Source organism: Mauremys reevesii, linkage group 8 (genome assembly GCF_016161935.1).
Source record: "Mauremys reevesii isolate NIE-2019 linkage group 8, ASM1616193v1, whole genome shotgun sequence".
NCBI classification, from domain to species: domain Eukaryota; kingdom Metazoa; phylum Chordata; order Testudines; family Geoemydidae; genus Mauremys; species Mauremys reevesii.
The window spans coordinates 103,748,340-103,775,241 of NC_052630.1; the positions used below are offsets into that span (position 1 = coordinate 103,748,340).

General features: G+C 48.8%; 1 protein-coding gene across 2 annotated transcripts; it reads left to right on the forward strand.

The window, feature by feature from the left end:
• Positions 1-3,731: 3,731 nt before the first annotated feature.
• Positions 3,732-26,419, forward strand: LOC120370393 (vitamin D3 hydroxylase-associated protein-like). 2 transcript variants are annotated; one of them, XM_039485001.1, is made up of 16 exons: positions 3,732-3,865; positions 4,748-5,082; positions 6,888-7,001; positions 8,507-8,650; positions 9,976-10,109; positions 10,460-10,666; positions 11,368-11,408; positions 12,188-12,312; positions 12,600-12,725; positions 13,844-13,941; positions 15,720-15,819; positions 16,675-16,718; positions 19,920-19,959; positions 21,403-21,511; positions 25,399-25,544; positions 26,161-26,419. In XM_039485001.1, exons 2-16 carry the CDS (start codon positions 4,855-4,857, stop codon positions 26,326-26,328), a joined length of 1,824 nt encoding a protein of 607 aa, XP_039340935.1. In that variant the 5' UTR covers positions 3,732-3,865; positions 4,748-4,854; the 3' UTR covers positions 26,329-26,419. The 2 variants fall into 2 exon arrangements, with proteins under 2 accessions (XP_039340935.1, XP_039340934.1); XM_039485000.1 differs by lacking the exon at positions 3,732-3,865 and having other exon boundaries at positions 4,493-5,082.
• The last annotated feature ends 483 nt before the right edge of the window (positions 26,420-26,902 follow it).

The following is a 26,902-nucleotide window of genomic DNA, read 5'->3' on the forward strand; positions in this document are numbered from 1 at the left end:
GGGCACTCAGATCCGGTTGCCGATCGCCGGCGTTAACTCCGCAGTGAAGACTGACCCATAGCGTGTGGCAGAACGGGCCGTGCTAAGAGCTGCCTGAGGAACTGCAGACCCTCCATCTGCCCTGGTTGGGGGCCCAGGGAGTGGGGCCATGGGCTGGGAGCTGCTCTCAGGCACACCCCCATCCCAGGCAGATGGAAGGTTCATGGTTCCCCAGCTGGGCTCCAGCTGCCAGCTTGGCCAGGGAGCAGAGCCTTGGGGGGGGAGGGGAGAGGCAAGGGGCAGGACCTGTGGTGAAACGTGGGGGTCCTGGCCCCCTCCCTGTTCAGCATCCCACCTCCTGGTTCTCTTTCCCCTCTTGGTCCCAGATGGCCAGTCCTCCTTCAGTTTCCACTCGTTCCAGTTGCCTTGTCACGGATCCTTCCCCTGTGGGCTCTGTGGCAACGATTTCTTCCCAAGTCTGGTTGTCCAGGACAACTTGGTCTTCTCAAATGCTATTCAGGGTTGAAATCTGCACTTCCAGCCCGCGTATCTTCTCCGGTATGTCCGTCGGCTTGCACCAGGAATCTCTTCTGTCCCTTGGCAGAAATGAAAACCCAGCACATCCAAGGCAGGTCAGTCACTCCCTCATCATTCATATCTGCCGTGGAGGGAGCTGTCACGGGGTGCTCCACTCGGCAGGTCTGGTGCCTCCTCCTGGCCATTCTGGGAATAGCTCACCAGATCGATTGTCCCTTTCTGCAGTTCTGCGCTGTCCCGCTGCCTCTATCTCTGCAGCCCCTCTCACCCCAGGTGTGCGGCGGCCCCCTCATGACTCAGGTCACTATTGTGGTTTCCCCTTTGGGGGGTAGGAAAGCCTCTCCTCACACACAGGCTCCAGTAGTTTCCTTACTGCCCCCCTGGTGCCACTTCCCCAGTGGCTGGTTGGAGAACCTGGGCCCACCTTCTACTCCGTGTTCTGGCTCTGGGACCCTATAGTCAGCAGTATAGGCCTGTTCCACCCCAGACCTTGCTGCAGTTCCCTGAGCCCTTTCCTAACTTTCTGACCCTTCCTTCTCTGCATGGGCTGCAGGTGAATGTGCCATTGCAGGAGGCTAGCCCCCAGCCCTTCCCCTGTGCCCGAGGCTCTGCCCCTCCCCTTGTGTCCCCCCCCTTGCCCACCGGAGACTGGAGCGCGCGCGCACACACACGTGTCCTCGGCACACTGGGAGAGCAGGGAATTGAACCAACATCTTCCAAGACCCAGACGAGCAATCCAATGACCCCTGCGATCCTGTTTGGCAGTGATGTCAATATATACCTTTACGATCCAGTCACCTGTTCTGACTGTCCGGCGGCGCGTTGAAATCTATGTAACAGTACTAGGAGCAATGTGGAGAGCCCGCTCTTAGGGTAATTACGGAAAAGGGAAATCGTTTCTGCAAAGCCAGTTTGAAAGCTCTTGGGCCTAACTCCGCCCTGGGTGGTGCTGGTGTGAATCTGGAGTAACTCCTCTGATTTCAGTGGAGTGTCTCCAGGTTTAAGCTTGAGTAACAAAGGGCCTGATGGAAACCCATGGCAAGCTAAGGAAGACTGTTCTCTGGATCTGACACACGTTTTTTTCAGGGGAGGGGGGTGTTGTTTGGACTGTTTGCATTGGGCTGTGATTGTGGAATTTGCTGTGGCGTTTTTAACATGGTGAGAATACTTTGCACAGCCCTGCTGCCCTCTGCTGGTCAAAACATTGAGGGGGAAAGGAGAGAAATGACCCATATAACTATTGATCTATGATGATATTAGCCAAGGTTTTCTTAGGCAACTGTTGAGTTTTGGGTGCCCAGCTTGAGACACTTTAAAGATCCTGATTCACGGATGAGGCCCAGCATCCACCCTCTGAAAATTGGGCCACCTTAAGGCACCTAAATTGGGTTCCCAAAGATGTAGGCACCCATAAGCAGAAGTCATTTTTGAAACGCTTGCCCTGGTGATTCTAGCGCCACGTCCTAGAGTGGAAATCCAAGGCTGTTGAGCCTGCTTGGGGCCTTCACGCAGCCGCAGGCAGCTTCTCTCAGACGTGTGCCCTGTGCCCCGCGCTGGCTGGACTCAAGACGAGCAGCTGCCAGGAGGGGATCAGGGCAATTGGCAACAAGAACCTAGGCTGTGTCTTCACTGCGCAGTTAGCCCAGGTGATCAGCCCCCTGGTCTGAGCACATGGCTTAGTCTAGCCCTGGGGTGAGCAGTCCGCAGCGAAGTCTCACCTGCGTTTCTGGGCCCTCGTGGTTTCTGCATTAACCCCCAGGAGACTCGGGGGCACGTTCCTTGGTTCTTCGGGCTGAGATGCTCCGAGTCTTTCCCAGTCCACTGTGTGACTTGCAGGAGAACTCGTCTGTCCTTGGGGGGCCATTGTGGGAAGGCTCTGGCAGACTATCAGCATTGGAGTGGCTTAGCCTGCGTCCTCACTACAAACTAGGCACATTCCAGCATGAGTGAAAGCAGAGCCCGGGCTAGCTCATCGGGGCTGAGAGCACCTCCGACCCGATCAGTGCACAGTGTGCCAAGAGGCTGAGGGGGGCTTCTCTGATCAGCTGCTTTCCCCAGTGCCCAGGAGCAGAGCAATCAGGGCTGTGTCAGAAAGTGGGCAGAGTTCTTTCCCCTTCCACTCCGGAGCTGACAGCTTTCTCGCTGCGGGGAGCAAAACTGATGGCGGGCACAACCGACATGAGGCTGGAACTGATGGGATGTCTTGGGGCACAGGATTGATTTTTGGGGGTTGAGTTCTAAGCAAGAGGATGGACACATCTGGGGCTGGTGATAGACCCCCCCTCCGCACAGACACTTTTTTCTCAGATCTCTGTAAGCACCGAAACCCGGGTCCGAGGTTTTTGTGTATGGAAGATGGGGGGAAGGGTTGGGCTAGAACCCAGATAGGAGGCCAGGTTAACGGTGTAGTGGAGCCACACCAAGAGAGGCAAAAAGAAAAAAACCCAAAACCACTTGCAGAGCTTGGAGAGTTAAACTTGGTTGCATTGTAGCCAGGGTAAGAGAAAATATCTACTCCTGCTGTAACCTTTAGTTAGTGGGGTTAGTTACTATATTAATTATTGCTAGCGATGGGTCTAAGCCACGCAGTTCAGAGCTGGATTTTGAGCACCTTAATCTCAGGGTAGGTCAGAGGTCTGTCCATTATATAAAGAGGAAGGACTGCCCAGTGGTTAGGACACCAAACCTAGGACTTGGGAGCCTCGGTTCAATTCCCTGCTCAGCCAGAGACTTCTCATGTGACCCTGGTGTTAGGCCTGAATAAAGATGTAGTACAAAACCGGTTATGCCAATCTGACTGAAGTCAGGCTAGCAGAGGTTTCTGGGTAAACCCAGAGTGGAATACTGAGAAGCAGCATTGTCTCACAAAGCCCTGGGGAAGAGTAAGATAAGAGAGGGGGCTGGTGCCAGCTGTGTTGTGTTAAGAAACAGTGTTTGAAGGACTGATAAGAAACACAAGCATCTCACAGTTCTGACTCTAACTCCCTGGTTTAGTGTTCGGTGTGTTTTTAACTCCCTCACATTCCTAACCTTTGGCGCTTGTTGAGATATTAACAATATAATGCTGTAGAGACTAGGCATGCGTATATATTAAAAGGTGTCTAATTTCTAGTTGTTAGACAAAGGGGGTGGATTGCTTAAGTAAATGATTTATGACGTAATAAAACTGTCTATATAAGCTAATACTAAGCTGTAAAGGGGGGGCTGGTTCTTTTCGGTTACGGGCTGTTCTTTACTGATGCGTGCACTTGTCAATAAAGAACTTTTTTTTCGGACCTTGCTGGTGTTGCCTGTCTCTCTGCGGTCAGACAACGAACATCGCTGTCGGGGTTCGAGTCCCTGACACTGGGTAAGTCAATCTCTCTGTGCCTCAGTTTCCCATCTGTGCAATGGGGATAACACCCCAGCCCAGCCTCACAGGGGTGTTGAGGATAAAAGTATCTGAGGGAAAATATGGTGGGCTTACAACTTTGGCCAGGCTTTTAGGCCTAAACTTTGGATAAGCTTGTTTCTAGGCTGTGTTGAACTTTGGTTCAGCTTGTCTCTGTGTATAAGGGGCAGCGAGGAGAGGGACAGAGTGAGGGAAAGTTGCTTCTGTGTGTCAAGAGGTGAAAGGAGTCACAGTGGAAAGTTCCAGAAACGGAACAATGGCTTTGTGTGTATAAGGGGCATGAGGGGGCAGAGTGATAAAGTCCCAAGTAGCATAAGTTGCAGTGTCCAGGCGTGTGAAATACAGAACCACGACGGTTGTGTTAGAAAGGTCACTGACCGAAAAAGAACAGACAGTGAGTAACGGGGGCTAGTGGCTTGTTTTGCTTTTGTCCTATATTAATTTTGCAATGTATTGCAAATAAGGTCATTAATACGGAAGTAGGCGTAATTTGTCTGTGGTTTTAATCTTTATAAGCTGGCTAAAATTTAAGGAGGCCAGAGCAGCTGGAAGAATTTTGGGGGACTCTCACGAGACAGGGTCAGACAAGAAGCTGATCCGTGGAGAGGAGGCGCTCAGAGAGACCAAACCAGGGACACGGGTGCTGCTTGTCTCAGGCCCGTGAGGCTCTCATTGGTTCCTGTTGACGTTCAACATCCCATTTCAAACGGGACGGCGTCTTGGCCTTCTCAGAGGAGAAATTAAGTCCCCACTTGGCTATCGCTGACGGGGCAAAGGTTCAGTGCCAGAGTCCAGGGTTTAGGACGCCCAGCTCTGGAGTTTTACGCTCTCCTGTTTCAGAACTGGTCTCTAGCTGACTGCACGCTGCTGACAGTGAAGTAGCACCAGCCTTCGCCTGTCCTTTCCTGCCAACACACCCAAGCCCAGCGTATCAGCAGGCGTGAAGGATGGGAGATGGTCCCGCTATGATCCAGGCAGATTGGAGGCTGCTCCTGCCTGAGGGCGGGGTCGATCCTCGCGCTGTGGTAGCCCTGCTCTGCGGCTCAGCCGTAGCGATGCTGGCGCTGCGATGGGTGGGGCAGAGACAGATCCAGGAGAAGATGGATCAGGCAAGGAGGACGCGGGATCTCAGTCTAGAACAAATGGAAAAGGTGGCTCGGCAGTTTAAACAGCAGGTAACTTTTACTTTCTGGCCAGGGGTGGATTTGCGTCGCCTTAAGCAAGTGGGTCGAGATTGTTCATTCCCTAAATGATCATTTGGGGCAAGATCGTGCCGAGCAGCAGCCCACCTCGAGAGGGAGCTCCCCCTTCATCAGGTGCAGCCTGCTGCACCCCGATTCTCCATGGCCTCGGTGCCTCCTTTCCCTTTGGAGAGCCATGGGCCCTTGGTGTAACGCTCAGGCAAAGGGACTTTATTTCTGCTTAACTCTTGCATATGAAGGAGCAGACACTGCTGCAGTGTGTATCTAGCTCTTAGATTGTAAGGTCCTTGCAGCAGAGATTGTATAAACTGACAGTTATTGCTAGTTGCAAATTGGGGGCAGAAGAATGTGAATTTTTTTATTCTTTTTCCAACTAAATAATCCCTTTTGAAAATGGTGACTGTGTCTCAGCTGAAAAATCAAGGCACTAACTAGACAAGGAGAAGGCTGTACAGAAAAGTAGTGCAAGTATGTCACACAGCTCAAAACGCTGAGGTTGCTGCAGCTCCTTGGACAAAGAAGTAATTAGTGGGTTTTCTGCATGAGACAGCGCTGTATTATTAACAGGAACTTGGCTGTCAGTGCATTCCCTCCTCCTGCATGGTCTGTCGCATTGCTAGGCTACCTCTTTAAAGTGAACATCTTGACAAAGCCCTGGCTGGGATGATTTAGTTGGGGTTGGTCCTGCTTTGAGCAGGGGGTTGGACTAGATGACCTCCTGAGGGCCCTTCCAAACCTGAGGCTATGTCTTCACTACCCGCCGTATCGGCAGGTAGCAATCGATTTCTCGGGGATCAATATATCGTGTCTCATCTAGACGCGATATATCGATCCCCGAACACGCTCCTGTCGACTCCGGAACTCCACCAACCCGAACGGCGGTAGCGGAGTCGACATGGGGAGCCGTGGACATCGATCCCGCGCCGTGAGGACGGTAGGTAATTCGATCTAAGATACTTCGACTTCAGCTACGTTATTCACGTAGCTGAAGTTGTGTATCTTAGATCGATTTCCCCCCGTAGTGTAGACCAGCCCTCATGCTGTGATTCTATGAGCTTTAAAAATCCCCTGTTGGAGGTGATTAGCAGAGCTAGGCAGAAATCATCCAGCAAAGTGATTGCTGATCAAAAATGGCAAAACGATTTCATAGGGAAACTGCTGCACAATTGCCTTTTACAAGACTGAAAATTGAACTCTTTTCTGGCTTGTTTCCTGCAAAATGTACCGTGATTCTTCTTTTTTTACTAAAAGTCTTTCTCCGCGTCACTTTGTAAATCGTGATCGGAATTTGTAAAATAAAATTTCCACTCCCCTAATTTGCCCCAACCCAGCTAACTCGATTATCTTACTAACGTATTTTGGCAGACAACCTGCTCGAGTGCTCTCGCTGAAATCAACCAACGTTGTTGTTTTGCAATAAGTCTCTGCTTTGTCCCCTAACGTAACCAGAAGATAAGCTCCAATGCCATAAGGAGCTTCCCCTGGGTGGACTCGCACAGAGTCCAGGAGAATGGCTTCTGCCATGTTGGCTGGGGATATATCTATGGAAGAGGAGGAGTGTGGATTAGGTAGGAGGAGGCAGAGCATGAATAAATCATCGCCAAGAGTTTTTAATACTCCTGGGTGGTGTTTATAAGCTCATTCAGGGAGCCAAACTCATCCCTGCTGTAACTCTCTGCAGGCTTCAATAGAGTTACTCCTGGAGTGTAATTGCTCCACTGTTTGTAGTATCTTTTCTGTAAACCTTCCCTGTGTAACAATGCATCTCCACCTTGCAGAACCCAGGGATACAGGCTGATCACATCCTCTCCCTGCCGCTTGTGGAGCTGGCTGAGAAACTGAAGGAAGGTTCCCTCTCTCCAGAGAGCGTCCTCTACATGTACATAGATCGGGTGAGTCCAACAAGATGTACTGGCCCTATAAAGTTAGGAGGGCAAGCCTCTGTGGTTCTGCTCAGCAAGCTGGGTAATGTAGTCTTGGGTGGAAAGAGAGGGGAATTACCACAGCGATGCTCAGATATTCCAGTAATGAGGGGCAGTATGACGCTCTAGGAAATTGCATGCAGCGCACTGGAATTTTTAGCAGTGGAGAATGGGTACTGCACATGTCCTCTTAGGTGGGGTGTTTTCTACTTCAGTCTCTTCTGCAAAGCGAGCTGTAAAGGTGACATCGTCAGTAGACCTGCTCAGGAATGTTTTCAACGAAAGGTTTTTTTCATCGGAAAATGCCGACTGGTGGAAACAGAAACTTTTGATGGGAAAAGGTTGGTTTGGATGAATTTTTTGACTTGAAAATGTTCCAGTTGGCCAAATAGATGTTTCAATATTTTCTGAATGAAGAACTCTGGTTTCCCAGTTTGAAATGGCTTTTTGTTTCAAAATATAAGCTAATTGCAGTTTAAAAAACTAAGAAAGGGTTGAAATCTAAATAAAATGTTGCAATTGACCCCAATCACTTTTTTTCCTTTGGATTTTCAGTTCATGAAAATTTCAACTTTGTTCCATTTAGGATGAGAAAAAATGTTATGGGACAGGAAAATCATTCCCCACCCACCACTAGTCATTGGAAGTGGGGATAAAGCCCAGGGCTTCTGAATCTAAATTTGTGTGAGCCACTTTGCATGAGCTAAAACCTCTTTTAGCTCCTCTTACCCAAGCCTGTAGAAGACTCATCATTTCTGCATGGCCCAGCATACCGCACAAGCATGAGCTATGCTCTCCAGGTGCCTTCTGGGAAGTTGGGTATCTTGGCAGAGTGGAGGGGATTTGGTAAGGAGAGATGTAGTCTGGCATCTCTAGCTCACCTATTGGAATTTGGCCCAGACTCATAGGACCTCAGTATTGCCAAGTCACGAGTCAAGTGCTAAAAATCAAGAGATTGGCTGGTTTAAAAATCCTAAGAATTAAATAAACACTGGGGTTCATTTTATTTGCCTTCTGGTATCTGAGCTGTTCGGATTGACATGCTTTTCTCTGCAACCACCAGGTACTATTTTTAAAAAATGGAAGTTGAGAGTCTCAAGTCATCACATGACTCGAGGAGCTGGGACTTAAAAAAAAAAAAAAAACAACAAACCATCCTGTACGTTGCAAGAGTTGGCAACATTGGAGGCCAAAAGTCATCACCATCTTAATAGCTGTTCGGTGACCTATGTCAGATGAATAGGACAAGTACTCAGAGCACAAAATTGTCCTAACAACTGATCACAACGAGCATATGTCTTAGCAGTCTCTATAGAAAGGCCAAGGACTGACTCTAAAGTCTCTTAAAAATGAAGCCCTGAAGGTTTGGCAAGGTCTCTCTTTTCAACCTCAAATATACTGTCTTTATTCATTGTTACACCCCCTTCCCTTCTCGGTGTGTTTGCCTTGCCGCTGTTCTCCATGTCCACGGAAAGGCCTTGGAGGTGACCCGGGAGGTGAACTGTGTGACAGGTTTTATGCAAGGCTGTGAGGAGCAACTGCGGGAAGTGCAAAGGCAGAAGGAGAGAGGGTTACTGTATGGAGTTCCCGTCAGCATCAAGGATCACATTGGCTGCAAGGTGGGCACGGTATTTTCTATAAACTGCTGGTCTGTTGACTACCTTGAACTGTTCTAAGTAAGCAGAAGTGTTCATAAAAACCTGGGAGTTAAGACTTTTGAAAGGGGCATTTTATCTCAAACAAGTCACCTTAAAAATTTCAGGCTAAAGACAGCTAATAAGTAGGGCTGTCCATTAATCACTGTTAACTCACACGATGAATTCAAAAAAATTAATCACTGTTAAAAAGATTAATTGCACTGTTAAACAGTAGAATACCAATTGAAATGTATTAAATATTTTGGTTGTTTTCTACATTTTCAAATATATCAATCTCAATTACAACACAGAATACAAAGTGTAGGGTGTTCACTTTGTATTATTTTTTATTACAAAGATTGGCACAGTAAAAGTGATAAACAAAAGAAATAGTATTTTTCAATTCACCTCATACAAGTACTGTAGTGCAATCTCTTTATCGTGAAAGTGCAACTTACAAATGTAGGGTTTCTTTGTTACATAACTACACTCAAAAATAAAACAATGTAAAACATTAGAGCCTACAAGTCCACTCAGTCCTCCTTCTTGTTCAGCCAATCGCTAAGAAAAACAAGTTTGTTTACATTTATGGGAGATAATGCTGCCTGCTTCTTAATTAGTGTCACCTGAAAGTGAGAAAAGGCATTCACATGGCACTGTTGTAGCTGGAGTCACAAGATATTTACATGCCAGATGTGCTAAAGATTCATATGCCTCTCCGTGCTTTGGCCACCGTGCCAGAGGACATGCTTCCGTGCTGATGACGCTCGTTAAAAAAATATCTAGCCCTTTCCAAAGGAAGGAAAGTTTAACTTAAATGTTCGATTGATTCCCACCACCATGTCACCTAATTTATAGCATCAAAGAGATGGGCCATATGCATGGGACCTGTGGACATACACATACCTTGCTTTGCAATGCACTCTGCAATAAGACACCCACGGCTGGCCCATGTCTGCGGCTGACACCTGCAGCTGGCCCATGTTCACAGGGCTCAAGCTGTGCAGCTATAAAATTGCACGGTTAGCCCCCTGAGGAGGAAGGTGGATGCTACCTGGTTACCTTTGCAGGTCCATTTTGTTCAGTTCTGATGATGCTTGGTGGCCGAGTGGGGAGACCACTTTCTTCCGGCTGCCACAGAGCAGTTTCTCCTTGTGACAGAGCCTCAGAATTAAGGAATGGAGGGGTCTTCTATTTTCTTTTTACCAACGGGGCTGACATGTCTCGCTCCTGGGGGGGAAATCTACCAGCTCCCAACCATGTCAGCCCAGTATGTCTAATGAGCTCTGTTTCCCACTCCCCCAAAGGGTCACGTCTCCACCAGTGGCTTGGTGCAATTTCTCGGCAGAGCGGAGGAAGAGGACAGCGTGATAGTCCAGGTTTTGAAGAGGCAGGGGGCGATTCCATTTGTGAAAACCAACGTCCCGCAGAGCATGATAAAGTAATAGCTTGTTCTCTGTATTACAGCTGTCCCTGCCCCCCCACCCCATGCCTCCTTCTGTCATCTCGTTAAAGAAATTGGACAAGTGAGGGGTTGGCTTGGCTTTCTTCTCCCTGTCAGGGCTTCTCCTGCGGAATCCATTCCTCCCACCTCCAGCGCAGGAGAAAAGTTACCTGCCCTCCTGCTTCTTATCACCACGCCACCTTCGCTTCCCTCCTTCAGTCCAGCATCATCAGCAAATCTTTCCCCCGTTGATCTTCCACATTGGCCCGTCTCAACACCCTGAACTCTTGCTGTGTTTGCGGAGATAGAAATAATTAATAACCGACTCGCTCCTTTCCTCTCTCCAGCTACGACTGCAGCAACTTGATCTTCGGCCGGACGGTGAATCCGCTGAACCACAAGAAAAGCCCCGGCGGCTCCTCCGGAGGGGAGGGGGCGCTGATCGCCGGAGGAGGGTCCATCCTGGGCTTTGGGACAGATGTCGCTGGAAGCATCCGCCTGCCGTCCAGCTTCTGCGGGCTGTGCGGGCTCAAGCCGACGGGCAACAGGCTGAGGTAGAAAATGACCACGTGACCACTAGTGAAATCTGTTTTACTAGTCAATGGAGCCAGGCATCGGGTTGTGCCCTGCATAACCATTGTGTTGTGGCTGCTTCCCTGCCCAGAGGCAACAAGCACTGATGCCTAGGTGCTAACTTGGGAATAATGGAGTCAGAGGAGTTGCTCCATTCATGGCAGCCTGACAGGTGGGGCTGCTAGAAATTGAGTTTGAACCTCCTTGTCTGTGGGCCTGGATGGTATTTCATATTTCCTGATTTTCAGAGCGTTACGTTTAGCCACCCTTCCCGTTCTGGAAGGGTACAAGGCACCACTGAGCAACTGTAACTCTTTGTTAACCAAATTTTGGGGCATTTACTAGAGACAAGCATTCACCTGCCCTTTTCGAAGGGTGTGGACTATCCTTTGCAGAGGACGCTTACATTATATCCACGAGAGAAGATATAAGCCAATTTATCCTGTACCCATCTTTGGATCCACTTACCTCAGTTCTGTCCTCCCACGCTGCTCCTGCTTTAATGAGACCCTTTGCTATAGACCAGATACAGTGCAGTGCATGCTGGTAACACACGTACCAAGTAGCACCTGTAGTCTGTTTTGGTACCAAGTGCGGTTTCTACTGCTCAGGCACAGCCATCCATCCCCTCCAAATACAGTTAACTGTTGCTAATTTTTCTCCCATTTTATATATTTCATAGCACCCATGGTCTCGCCAGTCCTATAGCCGGCATGAAATCAGGTGAGTCCGTCCAGGTTAGAAAATAAAGCCTGGTTACCTGGAGGATAACATATGGATGCTAGTTAAAGACATGGTTGGTTGATGACAAGTTCTGAGCAGGGAAAATTGGAAGAGGTGGTTAGTCGGATCCTAGCCCCTGCTACAGCCCCTTTGTGCTGTCACCTTCCATTTGTATTAGTGGTGAGTAGGTATTTTAAGAAATATGATACTGCCCCTTTAAATTTCACACTTCATGCTGTATAGAAGAGGATCTTGACTGGCCTGATTCTTTTGATGACTAAGCACAAGATTGTCTGCTATGTCCCGCTGTCTCTGGGTGCAGCGCAGAGGGGTGTGTTGTTGGGGAGCTGAGTAATGGGGTCCTGATTCTCTGCCTGGCCTGGCCCCAGATACAGGTTAGAGCAGCCTGGGGGCTGCCCTAACCTGCGCCAGCTGGCGTGGGGTCCCTAAGGCCAGTTGGAGATTGCCAGAGCAGGTTGCACTCTGGCCACCCCTCTGGTCTGGGGAATGGCAGGTGGGGAAGGATAGGGACCGGCTCTGGGGTCTCCTCCTTGCTGGGGGTATCCCCAACAGGGAGATTACAGGCACGGGCTGCTCCTTTTACTCTGCCTGCTGCAAAGGAAACAGAGTAGGATCGAGTATCTGGCCCCAAGCATTTGTCCCACCATGCCCTGTGTTGTTGAACAGCCTTCCCCGCATTAGCCAAAAGATGGACTAGGCAACGGGGCACCTCTGCAGTCCATCTTCGGTGATGGGCGTCCTTGCATTTGTGGTTGCAGTTACAGGAATGGTCGGGCCAATGGCGAGGGACGTGGACAGCCTGGCTCTGTGCATGAGAGCGCTCCTGTGTGACGACATGTTCCGCCTGGACCCCACCGTGCCACCCCTGCCCTTCAACGAGGAGGTAACAGACTCAGACTGCTCCTCAGTGAGGGAGCCTCCGTGCGACACGGCGCCGTGGATTAAAACATCCTAGACTTTGCAAACCTGTGATCTGTATTATGGAAATAGCCCCATTGAACCAACTGTGGGCAGAGCATCTTAGAACATTGCACAGAACCTCAATTCGCCCACAACTGAGCCACCTGGCAATGACCACTGTCCAAGACAGGATACTGAGCTAGATGGACCTTGGGTCTGACCCAGTCTGGCCACTCCCCCATTCCTAAGCGAAAGCTCCTCTGCTTCCAGGTGTACTCCAGTTCAGTCTCTCTTCGGATCGGGTATTACGACGGAGACGGCTATTTCCAGCCCTCGCCCAGCATGAGACGGGCTGTCCAGGAAACCAAAAAGCTTCTCCAGGAGGCAGGGCATACGGTATGTTTCTTGTGCTGAGCGCTGGCCTGAGGGCCAGGGATTGTCAGAGTTCGAATCCCAGCAGTAACATAAAACATGATGCATGTGTATTTTGATAGCACCTAGGAGCCCCAGGCAGAGACCAGGGCCCTATTGCGCTAGGTGCTGCACAAACACTGAACAGTAAACAGTCGCTGATCCAAAGAGCGTATCATCTAAATAGACAAGAGAGAGACAGCCTGGAGGGAGGGGTAGAACATACAAGTTAGTGGGAACAATGTGATGGTGGCAAAAGTCCTGTTAATTCCACAGGGGTTTTTCAGGGGGGTGGATTTACTCAGGAGGTGATCAGTTAAATAGAAAGAAGGGAAGGGAGGGGAACGAGGCAGGGGAGCAAAGCATTAGCGAGTCAGGTGGCTTTGGAGAAATCATGCACTTCCCTGACCCCTCCATCTGTCAAATGGAGCTAATGTCTAGTCACTAACCTGTTGTGAAGATCAGAAAGTGAAAAGCTTCATTCAATAATCTTTGCTCCCAGCCACCACTGTCTCACTAGCCTCGCGGTCTTAAAACGCCGTCAAGTGGAAATTCTTTCCATACTTCCAACCATGGCTCGGGGCTTCCAAACAGCCATGGGTGCCAGTTCCCCGTAATATTCCTTATGCTTGTGTCCCAATGAATATCAAGACATCTGAACCTCCGTGGCTTGCTGGTCTCTCAGTCCCTTAATCCAGCTCATGTTTGCCAGGCAAAGGGGCAGCTCTCTTCAGGGGGCATAAATCAGGGGTTGGGGCAAGTTTTCATATCATCAGGGAGACCCAGGTTAATGAGAGTTTGAACCTGGGACAATCAGTACCAAAGCCCCTCTACCACTTGAGTAAAGGAGGAATTTCATTAGCTACCGGAAGCAGTAGGCTGTTATCCACTCTGGACCAGCCACTAGAGGGGGCAGTGACACACACTTTGCAGATGTGTTCCACCATTAGTGTTTAGGGAAAATGCATCTGGGCACCCGTGGCTAATCTGAATTTGGAACAAGCGGAGAGCCCCCTTTTTTGCTTCTCTAGCAAGGTTTTCGCAAATGTATATTTTTGTCCAATGTCTTTGCCGCCTCTTGAGCCATGATGGTTTTCACGCAGCTGGTCCCCTTTACCCCCCCTCGGATTGATTACGTGGTAGACGAGCTTTTCACCAGAGGCCTCTTTTCTGATGGAGCTGCAAATCTATTGGACAAATTGTAAGTAAATCCCGTTGTCTTTGAACAGGGCTGGCGGCCGATTGCTGTGGCTCATTGGGTCGTGCAGGCAAGGGGGCGTCAGGAGGAACCAGCAGACAGGTTCCTTCTGCCAGGAGGCCAGGTTTGGTTAGCCTGGAACTAACCTGGAGGATGGGTTGACTCTGCGTGTTCTGTTGTCCTGCTGAGACTCTTCTGAGGAACGCTATTAAGAAACTAAGATTGTGCCTTCCCAGTCCATACTAGTTTGGGATAGTTTACAGGATGCTAAACAGAGTAAGCTCCATCGGTCCCATTATTCTCACTTCTAGTGGGTGCTGAGTTTCAATTGTCTAGGCCAGGGGTCGGCAACCTTTCAGAAGTGCTGTGCTGAGTCTTCATTCGCGTGCCAGTAATGCATTTAAACATTTTTAGAAGGTCTCTTTCTATAAGTCTATAATATACAACTAAACTATTGTTATATATAAAGTAAACAAGGTTTTTAAAATGTTTAAGAAGCTTCATTTAAAATTAAATTAAAATGCAGAGCCCCCCAGACCGGTGGCCAGACCCGGGCAGTGTGAGTGCCACAGAAAATCAGCTCATGTGCCGCCTTTGGCACACATACCATAGGTTGCCTATCCCTGGTCTAGGCTAATCAACCTGCCCGTTATACTTGTATAGCATCATCTGCCACATCATGCTAACCTGAATTATATACATCCACACTCTCAACGGGTCCAGTGCTGTAGCATCAAAGCGCCACTGAGACCATTAGGAATCGCATCATTTCTGTGGGGTAGGACTATATTCTCCACTTCATCATCATTTGTGCCGCTGTGGTTGTTCTTGGTCTTCTCTCTCCATGACTGCTGGCTGTTCTGTTCTTGTGGTTCGATGGAGAAGGCTTCTCAAAGAGAAGAGTCTGAATGGGCTTGGAGCTCATTCTAATCCCTGGTGCTAGGGAATTACATGGCGGAGGGTCCTTTCCTGACTATGTCTAGCCCCAGTGAGTTTCATGGTGGGCTCCACCCGCTGCAGCATCCTGCCTCATCACAGCTGTCAAGATAGGTTTCGGAGAGTGATGTGGTCTCTGAGATATCTGGGCCCCACCCCACTTTACACAACGGCATCCAAATTCCAAAGCTAAATATGCTGCCTTATGTATACAGCACTCTGCATCTCAGAGCACCTCCCCAGACCAGCACAATACACGTACAAACGGGGAAAGGCCAGGAAAGAGGGGCAATGGTCTTGCGGCTGAGGCGCTGGACTGGGACTCATGAGATGTGGAGTTGATTCCTGGTTCTGGCATGGACTCCTCGCATGACCCTACGCATGTCATTTAATCTCCAAGTGCTTCAGTTGCTCCAGCTGCAATATGGGGAGGATAACAACAGGATTGCGTGAGGTTACGTTGACTCATGGTGGAAGTGCTCAGAACTAGGGTGAGGGGACATGTAGGCAGAAGGCCAGCAGAGTGAAGGCAAGTCCCAAGGTGTATAAAAACAAAACAAAAAATCCTGCAAAAATGGGAAATACTCCATAGTCTACCAAAAAAAATGCAAATAAATATAGGAAATGAAGCATTCATGTCATGTTGCAAAGAATTATTCTGGAGCATCTACCCTTACACACTGAGCAATGATTTCTGTTATGCTCAGGGGTTCAGAACTTGATACCTTGGGTTGCTGCCTGCGTGAGTTGTCGTTTTACTATTTAAAGATGCTAAAATGTTGGTTGGGAAGCGGCACTCTACAACTGGATTGGCCTGACTGCCTCCTTTCTCCCTCACCTCCCAGCAAAGGGGACATTGTGGATCCGACCCTGAAATCGCAGATCAACTGTTACCGTCTTCCCATTCTGGTGAAGAAGATTCTGGCCCTCATCTTAAAGCCTGTGGTAAGTCACCTCGATGTGTATCCTCTTTGCACGCTTATTGCAGTGGGAGATGCTCAAACGCCTACAGCAGTGGTCCCCAACCTTTTCGTCTGGCAGGTGCCAGACGAAGGACTGTGGCGGCGGATGCTCAACCGTCGGCCAGGACACAGGCCATGGCGCCCACGGGCACTGTGTTGGGGGCCCCTGGTCTACAGGCTGGGAGGGTTCCCACAGATGGAGAAGGCAGATGTAAAGAGCATCTATCCAGCAAGCATTCGTGGTGAAGTCCCGGACCCTGTTTGCATTGTTCTGCTGTTGTGATATAAATCCGTCTGAAGCAATTCTGGAGTCTTGGTGTAAAACCAAAGCTATTTTCTCCAATTTGATTTGAATGAGAACTTGTATTTAGGACCATTTCCCTCACCACGATAATTGTGTCAAGAAGATGATTCTCCTCCTTCTGTCCTGAACCCTAGTCTAGTGGGTCCAACAGATGAATGAAAATAAAACTCTGCGCTTCTTGCTTCATACGGTGGCCTCATCACAGAGCAGAACAGGTCATTCAGGACAGTAATAAACACAAACCTTACGCAACTGGCGGTAGGTTACCATTTCTTCTTGCCAATGAGCAGATTTAGAGCTTAGCTATAAACAGTTAAATCCCGATTGTTCACAAGCCGCTGCACTATTTCTACTGCTGCAATGGAAGACTGTAGAGCAGCCAGACTTCATTACACAGGCCTGCTCTGGTTGGGCCTCGGCAGCGTTTGGTTTTCATGGAAGGCTGAAGCAGACTAGCTGATTTCTTCTGAACGATGCTGCTTTTGACTGCCCTGCACTGTGACCCACTCATTCCAAATGTTGTTTCTCTCCAAGTATCCACGAATCGCCAGAGATCTGAACGCGCTGTGCGGAGTGGGGTAAGTGGCTCTGTGAAAAGCTCCTCTGCACCATCAAATTAAGGTATATAGAAAGGATTGTCGTGGTATCAGAAGTGGAAAGGAAGCCGGTATCTCCCGAGGAAACTCTGCATTTCAACACCTTCCTTATCAGAATCAAGGCTGTACAGATCATTTCTATTTCTACTGGAGGCCTGATATGACCTCAGGGAATGTAGAGCTCCCTATTCTTGCTTGGGTTTTGGTTTGTGCTCTCTGCTCCGCTTCTTCTGCGCCAGACTAGGCTGCTGTTCTCCTAGAGGGGCAAAATACACATACCTGTCCCGGGGAATCCCTGCTTTAGCTCACACAGGTACTTGGAGAGCAGTACACGAGGTATGAATTGTAAATCGCAGTAGGATGCTGGTCTATACCCAGACTGCGTTTCCACTTCCAGCTCGTAGCTGGTGTCTGAGCTTGAGAAGCATACTGGAGAGTTTGTGTGTTGCATGAGCGAGTCCGTTGGGAACAGACTTTGCAAGCCAGGGGCTGGACCCAAAGCCCATTGAAGCCAATGGAAAGGGTCCCATTAACCTCAGGGGCTTTGGATGAGATCCCCCGGATTCCCGAATGCTTTCCCCACATGTAAAGCCTGATGCAGCTCCCTTGAAATGAGTTGAGGTCTTTTCCATTTGCCCTAATGGAAATTAGATCATTGCATTAAGCCTTTGCACTTTTATTCTGTATGTGTTGAATGGAACTGCCCCAGCTTGTATATCACACAGAAATAGCAGGTAACGTTCTTTTCCCCGAATCCCATTCTGAGGGCAACACGCTAATCTAATAATCTCTAGCTGTTATCCTCAGATCTCAAAGTGCTTTACAAAGCACGTCAGTGTCATTATCCCCCATTTTACAGTTGGGGAAACTGAGGCAGGGAAATGACAAGACCCAGGAATAGAACCCAGATCTTCTGAGCCTCAAGGGCCATTAAATCATCCAGTAAATGATGGAAATCCTTACATTTGTTTGTATATGACTAATGAGGACTTCTTCTTTTTCAATTTTATTTCTGTTCCTCTGAAATACAGTAATTACAAAATTAGCCATGATTCCCAGAAAAAAGATAAATAGGCGGGATTTTATATGTATAAAATGGTGGGGTCTAAATTAGCTGTTACCACTCAAGGAAGAAATCTTGGAGTCACTATGGATAGTTCTCTGAAAACATCCACTCAATGTGCAGCAGCAGTCAAAAAAGTGATCAGACTGCTGGGAATCATTAGGAAAGGGATAGATAATAAGACAGAAAATATCACAATAATCACAATATCACAATAATATCCCTCATAGTGTCTCTATATAAATCCATGGTACACCCACCTCTTGAATACTGCGTGCAGATGTGGTCGCCCCATCTCAGAAAAGATATATTGGAATTGGAAAAGGTATAGAAAAGGGCAACAAAAATGATTAGGGGCATGGAACGGCTTCTGTATGAGGAGAGGTTAATAATACTGGGACTTTTCAGCTTGGAAAAGGGACGACTAAGGGGGGATATGAGAGAGGTCTATAAAATCATGACTGGTGTGGAGAAAGTAAGTAAGGAAGTGTTATTTACTCCTCATAACACAAGAACTAGGGGTCACCTAATGAAATTAATAGGCAGCAGATGTAAAACAAGGAAAAGGAAGTATTTCTTCACACAGTGCACAGTCATCCTGTGGAACTCATTGCCACTGGGTGTTGTGAAGGCCAAAAGTCTAACTGGGCTCAAAAAAGTATTAGACAAGTTCTTGGAGGATAGGTCCATCAATGGCTATTAGCCAGGACGGGCAGGGACGCAGCCCCATGCTCTGACTGTCCATAGCCTCTAATTGCCAAAAAACTGGGAGTGAACAGGGGATAGATCACTCAATAATCGCCCTGCTCTGTTCATTCCCTCTGAAGCACCTGGCATTGGCCACTGTCTGAGGCAGGATACTGGGCTAGATGGACAATTGGTCTGACCCAGTAGGGCCGTTCTTATGATTTCGCTACATGTATGTATCTGCGGGAGTATTGACTCACCACAGTCGCTCCCCCTTGTGGCTGGGCATGGCAAGGCAGACGTCCTCCTCTGATGCCCCCTGGAGATGGTCACTGCAGTCCCATGGTGATCTGCCTCTTCTCGTCACTCGACCCTCCAGCCAGGTCGTCTTGTTTCCACCCCTTCCCGGCTCCCTAGGGTCTGTTAACAGATCCAGCGGAAATATCAAGACAACTGAGTCTTCAGAACCGACTGGGCTTATCTGGCTGCCCTCACTCAGGCCAGTCTCGGCGGCAACCCAGTGACTTCGCGTCTGTGTCTGGCTCTTGTGTCTCATTCCACTGCAGGGTGTATGGCTGGTGCAGTTCTCCACCTTCCCGGGGTTCCGGCAGGCTGTTGTCCCTCAGCAGCTCCTCATCTTCCCTTGGGCTTCAGGTTCACCTCAGGAGCAGCCGCTTCCCTGAAAGAGGGAGCTCGCTGCATCCTCTGCCCTGGGTCTCCTCCCAACAGAGTGCAGAAAACTCCAAACAAACCCAGCTAAAGGAACCTCGGCCCACCCAGGCTTGAGCTGTTAGTCCTGGCGGGTTCTCCTCAGCTCCCTAATCCTCTTGTGGAGCACTGACCCCTAGCACTACTTCCCTGGACCCTTGCCCTGCTCCTCTTCTATAACTTCCCTCTGGTTCCTGTCCCAGAGTGAGGGGCCTCTAACCTTCTCCCTCCTGGGCTTCTCTTTCCTGTCCTGGGTCTCCTCCTAGCTTTCACTTCCGTCTTTTATAGAGCAGACCCAGCTCCTCCCCAGATGGTCGGATAACAAATCAGGCCTGATGCACACCTCCAGGTGCAAAAAAAAAGTGGGCTAATTGTGCACTGACTCCAGTTAACCTTTTTGCCCACCGGTGTGGGATTTACACCCCATCACAATATCACAATGAAGCTAGGTGGGAATGGATTTAAGTGAATTTATTGTGAATTTTGTCCATATGGCTGAGTGAAAAGAAATGTGATGCCACCCTTTTAAAATAAACACTGAAAGGCTCTTTAAACCTATTCCTAGACATATTTGGCTTATATGTGGTATGATTGCTTGATCTATATAATTGTTATATATGTGGTCATTTGTGTTCTGTAATAATGACACATCATTTTAATGGCACTTTTATCTGCATTTTATTTATATGATGCATGGACAACGACTAATCCTGTCAATTTTCCAGATCAGCAAAAAACCTTTGGAAGCATCATGTTGCAGTGGCGGTAATATTATTTTCTCACTAAGACAAATCATCAAGATTTCATATTGACATTTAAATGGTCATTTCAGCTACACAGTCAGTGCAATACTGAAACTGATCACGTGAGAATAAATCAGACATACCTCACTTTGAGAAACAAGCATTTCTAGAATAGGTGATGAGTGTACAGGCAGAACTTATATGCACAGAGGCGTCTATTCACTCAAGGGAGAGATGATCCTTCGGCCTGCTTTCTCCAAGCAGAAATAGCACAGGAAGAACTTGTAATGAACAATTTCATGTATTTCCTCTTGAAGCAAATCCATAGCTTCAAACACTAGATACCATTCTTGCTAGTTAAACCATATGTGCCGGTATTGAGGCGAGAACCCAGAACCGAAGGATTGAAATACACAGATGGTCAGCATTTGAGTTAAGGGAGAATCTTCTTGAGAGTTTGTGGCCTCTGTTGTAGAGCTGGTTGGGAATTTTTGGACTAACTGTTTTCCCATTGGAAATGCCCATTAGTTGAAACTTCTCACAGCAACATTATTGGTTTCAATGGAACATTCGTCAGCTCCAGGATGGCTAGCCCGTAGCCCAGTGGTTCAGTCATTCACCTAGGATGTAGGGTCTCTAGGGTCAAACCTCTGTCATGCCTAATTTGGAGCAGGGACGTGATCCTGGCTCTCTCTCATATTAGGCAAGTGCCCTAACAACTGGCTGTTCTGCAGTGTCTGTTGGTGTGTCACTCTTGATTTCTTGTGAAAAAATTCTAAAGCTCTCGCTTTCATTCCAGTGTGGAACAAAAACAAATGTCAGAACTTCAAATTTTTTTTGCAAAACAGAATTCTTGGAGGCTTCAGCCACTAGTTGAAGATATATTCATGCTTAAGCAAGTCTGATAGTCCATCCAGCAGAGGGCAGTCATGCACACGTAAACCGGTACATTAGTAGAGGTGGCTGAAATTTTTCAAATGTTTTTTTCCCCAAACGAAATTTTTTTCCTTTTTTGAACCGGAAATATTTTGTGAAAAATTGTCAACATCACAGACATGTTTTTTGTTGAGAAAAACAACATTTTTAATGATATGGATAGTCAAAAATATGAGTTTACCAAACCCCCACTTTTCAGGAAATGACAAATTTCAACATTTTGAAATTATTATTCAAATAGTTATTGACATGCTTTGTTGACTAAAATCTTGGTTTTCGGTGAACAAAAGATTTTTGATGAAAATAGATTTAAAAATGGGCCCACTTTGAACCCAGTGAATTGGAAATTACTTTGCAGTTCTGAAATTTTGGCCAAATTTTCATCTTTTGATCAGCTCCGTATGTTATGCTGTAGTCTTCTAGGAAGCACAAAGATGTGTGAAACAAAACCCCCATGTTTTTAAAGAAAATACAGATTGGCCACAACTGTAGCTTAGTTACAACTGTAACTCTCTCTCTTTCTTCCTAGGCTTACCGTACAGAATTCATTGCTAAATGGAGGAAGCTGGAGCTGGATGTTATGCTGTGTCCTGCTTTGGGTCCAGCGTTTAACAAGGGCTATCCTGGGAAGCTATTTGGTAATCCCTGGCTATGTCTAACTCTAGCAATTCAGGCTGGTATGGTTGAGGTACTAGCAGAAATGGAAGCAAGCTTTTCAAGATTGAAAAACCTACTAAAAGAGTAGTTATCAATCACAGATATGTAGGGCTGGAAGGGAACTCGAAGTCATCAAGTCTAATCCCCTGTGCTGTACTAGGACCAAGGAAACCTAGACCATCCTGACAGGTGTTTGTCCAACTTGTTTTCAATGACGGGGACTCCACGGCCTTCCTTGGAAGCCTGTTCCAGAGCTTAACTACTGTGAGAGTTAGAAAGTTTTCCCTAAAATCTAACCTAAATCTCCCTTGTTGCTGATTAATCCCATTACTTCTTGTCCTACCTTCAGTGGACATGGAGAACAATTAATCACAGTCCTCTTTCTAACAGCCCTTAACATATTTGAAGACTGTTACCAGTCACCCCTCAGTCTTCTTTTCTCAAGACTAAGCATGGCCAGTTTTTTCAACCTCATAGGTCAGGTTTTCTAACCCTTTAATCATTTTTGTTTCTCTCCTCTGGACGCTTTCCACTTTATCCACATCCTTCCTAAATTGTGGTGCCCTGTATTGGACACATTACTCCAACTGGGGCCTCCCTGGTGCCGAGTAGAATGGGACGGTTAACTCCTGTGTCTTACACACAGCACTCTCGTTAATACACCCCAGAATCACATGAGCCTCTTTGCAGTTGCCTCACACTGATGACTCGTATTCAGTTTGTGAACCACTGTAACCCCCAGGCCCTGTTCAGCTGCACTAACACAGACAGTTATTCCCCATTTTGTAGTTATGCATTTAACTTTTCCTGCCTAAGTGACGTTCTTTGCACTTGTCTTAATTGAATGGTTCACTGGCAAACTGGGCGGACGTATCTCGTGTGATCCTGCAGGGGTCTGTCCTAGGGGTGGTGCTACTCAATACTTTCACAAATGACTTGGATAATAGAGTGGAGAGGAGGCTTATAAAAATTTGCAAGATGACACCAAGCTCAGAAGAGCTGCAAGCACTTTGGAGGTAAAAGTGAGTTGGGTAAAAATGCCCTGACAGAAGGGACAGGCGAAGATTTGTGGCTAGTGGATTATTATTGTGCAGCTGTTTATAGCACATTTGTTCAAAGCACAACTCAAGAGGCTTCCTCAGCATTAGCTGATGAGTTAAAAAAGAAGACAGAAACCAATCAGCAATATCTGAAGTGAGCCTTGTTAATCTAGCTACCAAGCAAGTGTTGTAGCTGCAAGGATATTGTTCTTCCAATTAGCCCAATCTCATTGTTCTTGCAAAGAGGGCTATGAAGTTTCTGTGGCTAAATACACCATGCAGGTGTGGTGATCTCCAGCATGGGTCATCTTCAGAAACTGAATCTGCCAGCTTCGGCAAAGATCTCTACCACTTGAGCTAAAGGAATAACTCCTTTAGCTAGAAACAACAGTAGGCTGTTATCCTCTAAGTCAGGGGTGGGCAAACTACGGCCCACGGGCCACATCCGGCCCGCGGGACTGTCCTGCCCGGCCCCCGAGCTCCTGACCCAGGAGGCTCACTCTTGGCCCCTCCCTTGCTATCCCCCATCCCCTGCAGCCTCAGCTCGCTCGCTCCGCCGCTGGCGCAATGCTCTGGGCGGCGGGGCTGCGAGCTCCTGGGGCAGCGAGCTGCAGAGCCCGGCCTGACCCAGTCTCTGTGCTGCACGGTGGCGGCGGCTGCGTGGCTGTAGCGCCGCCAGCCAGCGGTGCTCCAGGCAGTGTGGTAAGGGGGCAGGGGATAGGGGGGGTTGGATAGAGGGCAGAGGAGTTCGGGGTGGTGGTCAGAGGGCGGGGGTGTGGATAGGGCAGAGGTGGGCAAATTACGGACCGCGAGCCACATCTGGCCTGCGGGGCCATCCTGCCCAGCTCCTGAGCTCCCAGCTGGCCCCGGCCCCTCCCCGGCTGTCCTTCCTCCCCCGCAGCCTCAGCTTGCTGTGCTGGCAGCGCGGCATCCTGGCTGGCTCCGGGGCTGGGCGGCGCGGTGCAGGGGCAGATTTACAAGTGAACACAAGGTGCCCTGGCAAAGGCCCCCCAACAACAGGGGGACCCAGGGCCGGGCACTCGGGCAACTCAACACTGGCTGCACTGAAATCATATGCAGGCGGGTGGTGCAGATGGCGGGAGCGCAGAGAACACAGGCGGAGGACTCAGGGGGAGCACTGGGAGGCCACGCAGCCGGCCAGAGAGAAGCAGCCCTTTGAAGGGGAAACCGCCGCTTCTCTCTGGCTGTGCGGCTGCCCCTGCTCCTGTTGAGTCCTCCGCCCATGTTTGCGGGGCCACATTCCGAAAGGGGCTGGGGGGGGAAGATGGATAAGGGGTAGGGTCCTGGAAGGGGGCGGTCAGGGGCAGGGGGTCCTGGAAGGGGGTGGTCAGGGGGTGGGGGGGGTGGATGGAGGGGAGTCGGTTGGGGACAAGGAGCAGAGGGGTTGGATGGGTTTGGAGGTTCTTAGGGGGGCAGTCAGGGGGCAGGAAGTGGGAGGGGGTGGATAAGGGGTGGGGGGCAGGCTGTTTGGGACGGGGCACAGTCTTCCCTACCTGGCCCTCCATACTGTTTTGCAACCCCAATGTGGCCCTTGGGCCAAAAAGTTTGCCCACCCGTGCTCTAAGTGGACCAGCCATCTGAGGCAGACGCAGCAGGTACACGTTACATAGACCACTTGGCTTAGCAGAGAAGCTTAGTCTATGTAGACAGGATTATTTTGAAATGTTTGCCTTTTAGCTTTGGCTAAGGAGGCGTATGGCTCTGGTGGGGATAACCTTGGAATAAAGGAGGAATGTCTCCTCGGAGCTAGAAAGATGATGACTAATTAATGGGCAATTGGATAAGAAAAACAAACATGACTATGGGGTTGGAGGGTTTGAATTAGGAGGGGTAATTGAGAGCCTATTCCAACCACTACTGAAGTCAATGGAAAGAATCCCGTTGATTTCAGTGGACTTGCATCAGTTCCTAAAAGAACAAATGGGCCAGATCCTCAGCTGGTGCAAACTGATGTAGCTTCATCGATTTCACCAGTGCTATGCTGATTTCCACAAGCTGAGAATCTGGGCCAATGTGTTTAGCTTGGCTAAATGTCCAGGAATGAGCCTGCCATTGTGCCGACAAGTGCAATACATGCAGCATATGCTGTTGTTTGGGGGGGGAAAGGGGAAGGGTAATGGGATGAAACTGAGCAAAAGAGAACTTAGGCTGAATACCAAGAAATATTTGGCTGTGGAATAATCTCTCCAGGGAAATGATGGAGGTCCCAGCACTTGAACTAGGCTAGACTGGGCAAAGCTCTGGATGTTAATCTCCAGTATTGAACAATCCTGCATCAGTTGGGAAGTGGATGTGATCTGGGAGGTTTTACCCATCTCCAGTATTCATGGACAACTGCCTGAGGTTAATGGAGCGACACCTCCATTTAATACCAGCTGAGCTTTGTTCAGCTCCATGCATCCTGGCTCGTGAGAGTGAGGAAGAGGTTACTGACTGCTGAGCCTTGAGCTTCTGTGGCATTAGTCACAATGTCTGAGTAAATTGCACTGATTCATTGGATGAGGGCAGAATTCATTCAGTTATCAGGAGGGTCAGTGTGGACACTAAAGCTGAACTGGCAGAAGGCCTCAGCCCAAGGCTGGGAGACTTCTGACTGCCACCGTCTTATAGAAATGTCCTGGGAAAGGTCATTGTCCAATGTCTCAACAGGGAGTCTTTCATGGCCGCCAATCATTCATCACAAGTGAAGACTGCACCATCCGGCAAATCCTCTGGGCTTTGCCCAGAGCTGGGGTTCCACATGCCAACTGTGGCTCGACCGAATTGGAAACCTGATGCTCAGAGCTTTTTCTGTTGTCTTTTCCCAGCTGCTTCTTCCTACACCAATTTATACAACGTCTTGAACTTCCCCGCGGGGGTTGTGCCGGTCAGCGCCGTCACGGAGGCTGACGAAGAAGAGCTGAAGAATTACAAAGGGCACTACGGCGACCCCTGGGATAAGAGGCTGCGAGAGGTTAGCTGACATTACGAGGACGGTTTCCAGATCAATACTAAGGGAAACCTGCCCTGCCAATCTGATGTCCCTCTGCGTGGTTGGGTGGGGGGAATTTCTCATACGCCTTAGTGACGAGGTTGCATTACAGGCCAGGGTGAGGCAGACGGCTGGGGAAGGGATTGGAGACAGATAAGGTAACTTCATTAACAGTGCGCACACAGTGAAGCAGAACTCTATTGATTTCAGTGTCGCTGCCCTGATTTCCACCAGCTGAGGATCTGGCACCCTGTATCTCTATGCCTGTCTACTAGCAGTGCCATTGACTTCAGGATGACTGCTCTAGATAGGCGACTCATGGGGGGGAGGCACCAGCTAAAGGAGGGGCACGTGACTGCCTCATGTGATGCCCCCGTGCTCTCCCCATCCCATGTGGGGTTCTGCTCTCCTGCTGAGCCACTCCCGGATGCTGCCTGGCCCCACCCCTTCTTCTCCCCGCAGGGGCGGTGGAGGCACTTGACCCTGGGGAGGGTCACTAGACCCTTTGTGCCCCTCCCACCAGTTGGTATGTGCTTCTGCCTGTGCCGTCAGTGCCCGAGTGCCCTGGGTGACGTTAGGACACTTGTCTCCTCTGCAGGCTGTGGAAGGAGCCGTGGGGCTGCCTGTCGCCGTTCAGTGCGTGGCTCTGCCGTGGCAGGAGGAGCTGTGTCTGCGGTTCATGAAGGAGGTGGAGACGCTCGCTCGCGAGAGGAAGAGGAACGTGGGACCCGATGATGATGATGACACTAATGATTTGAACTTATAAACCAAGTCACCTTCCGACTAAGACATGAAATAATGTGAGGACACCCCTGTGAATCGGACTGTTTCCCTTAGCGGTTAATAAACCTGTTCAAAAGCCCCTTCTCCTCGTTAACAATTCAGCCAAAGCCTGACTGTGCAATCAGTGCTTCATTTGCCTGTGTTCAATTTTTAACCAAAGGGTGGGAGAAGAGCAAAAAAGGATCAAAATCTCGCTGAAGGTTCAATGAGCAGCAGGAAAACAAATTAAAAAAAAAAAAACATTCTAGGGAACACATCCATTCCCAGTTTGCTCATTACTGCACCTGGCAGCCTGTGATTTTATGTCACTGTTTGCGATCAATATCTGCCAATGATTTTTTGTGTCTGGGACCCTCCCTCGCCGTAAACTTCTTGGTGAGAAGCAGGAAGGGGAGTGAGAGCAGCGGAGGTGGCTGAAAGGGGTTGATTAGTTGGTATTCTTGGGGAATTGTTTGAAGTAGTCACACAGCTCTAATAACCAACCATGGAAAAGAGACGGCTAAGGGGAGATATGACTGAGGTCTATAAAATCATGACTGGTGTAGAGAAAGTAGATA

What these genes read in the sequence shown, in the direction of transcription:
- LOC120370393 (XM_039485001.1), top strand. Translation starts at nt 4,855, where the DNA reads ATGGGAGATGGTCCCGCTATGATCCAGGCAGATTGGAGGCTGCTCCTG. An exon ending in TCTACATGTACATAGATCGG is followed by an intron (nt 7,002 to 8,506) that starts GTGAGTCCAACA and finishes GTCCACGGAAAG; the next exon opens with GCCTTGGAGGTGACCCGGGA. An exon ending in AGCATCATGTTGCAGTGGCG is followed by an intron (nt 19,960 to 21,402) that starts GTAATATTATTT and finishes CTTTCTTCCTAG; the next exon opens with GCTTACCGTACAGAATTCAT.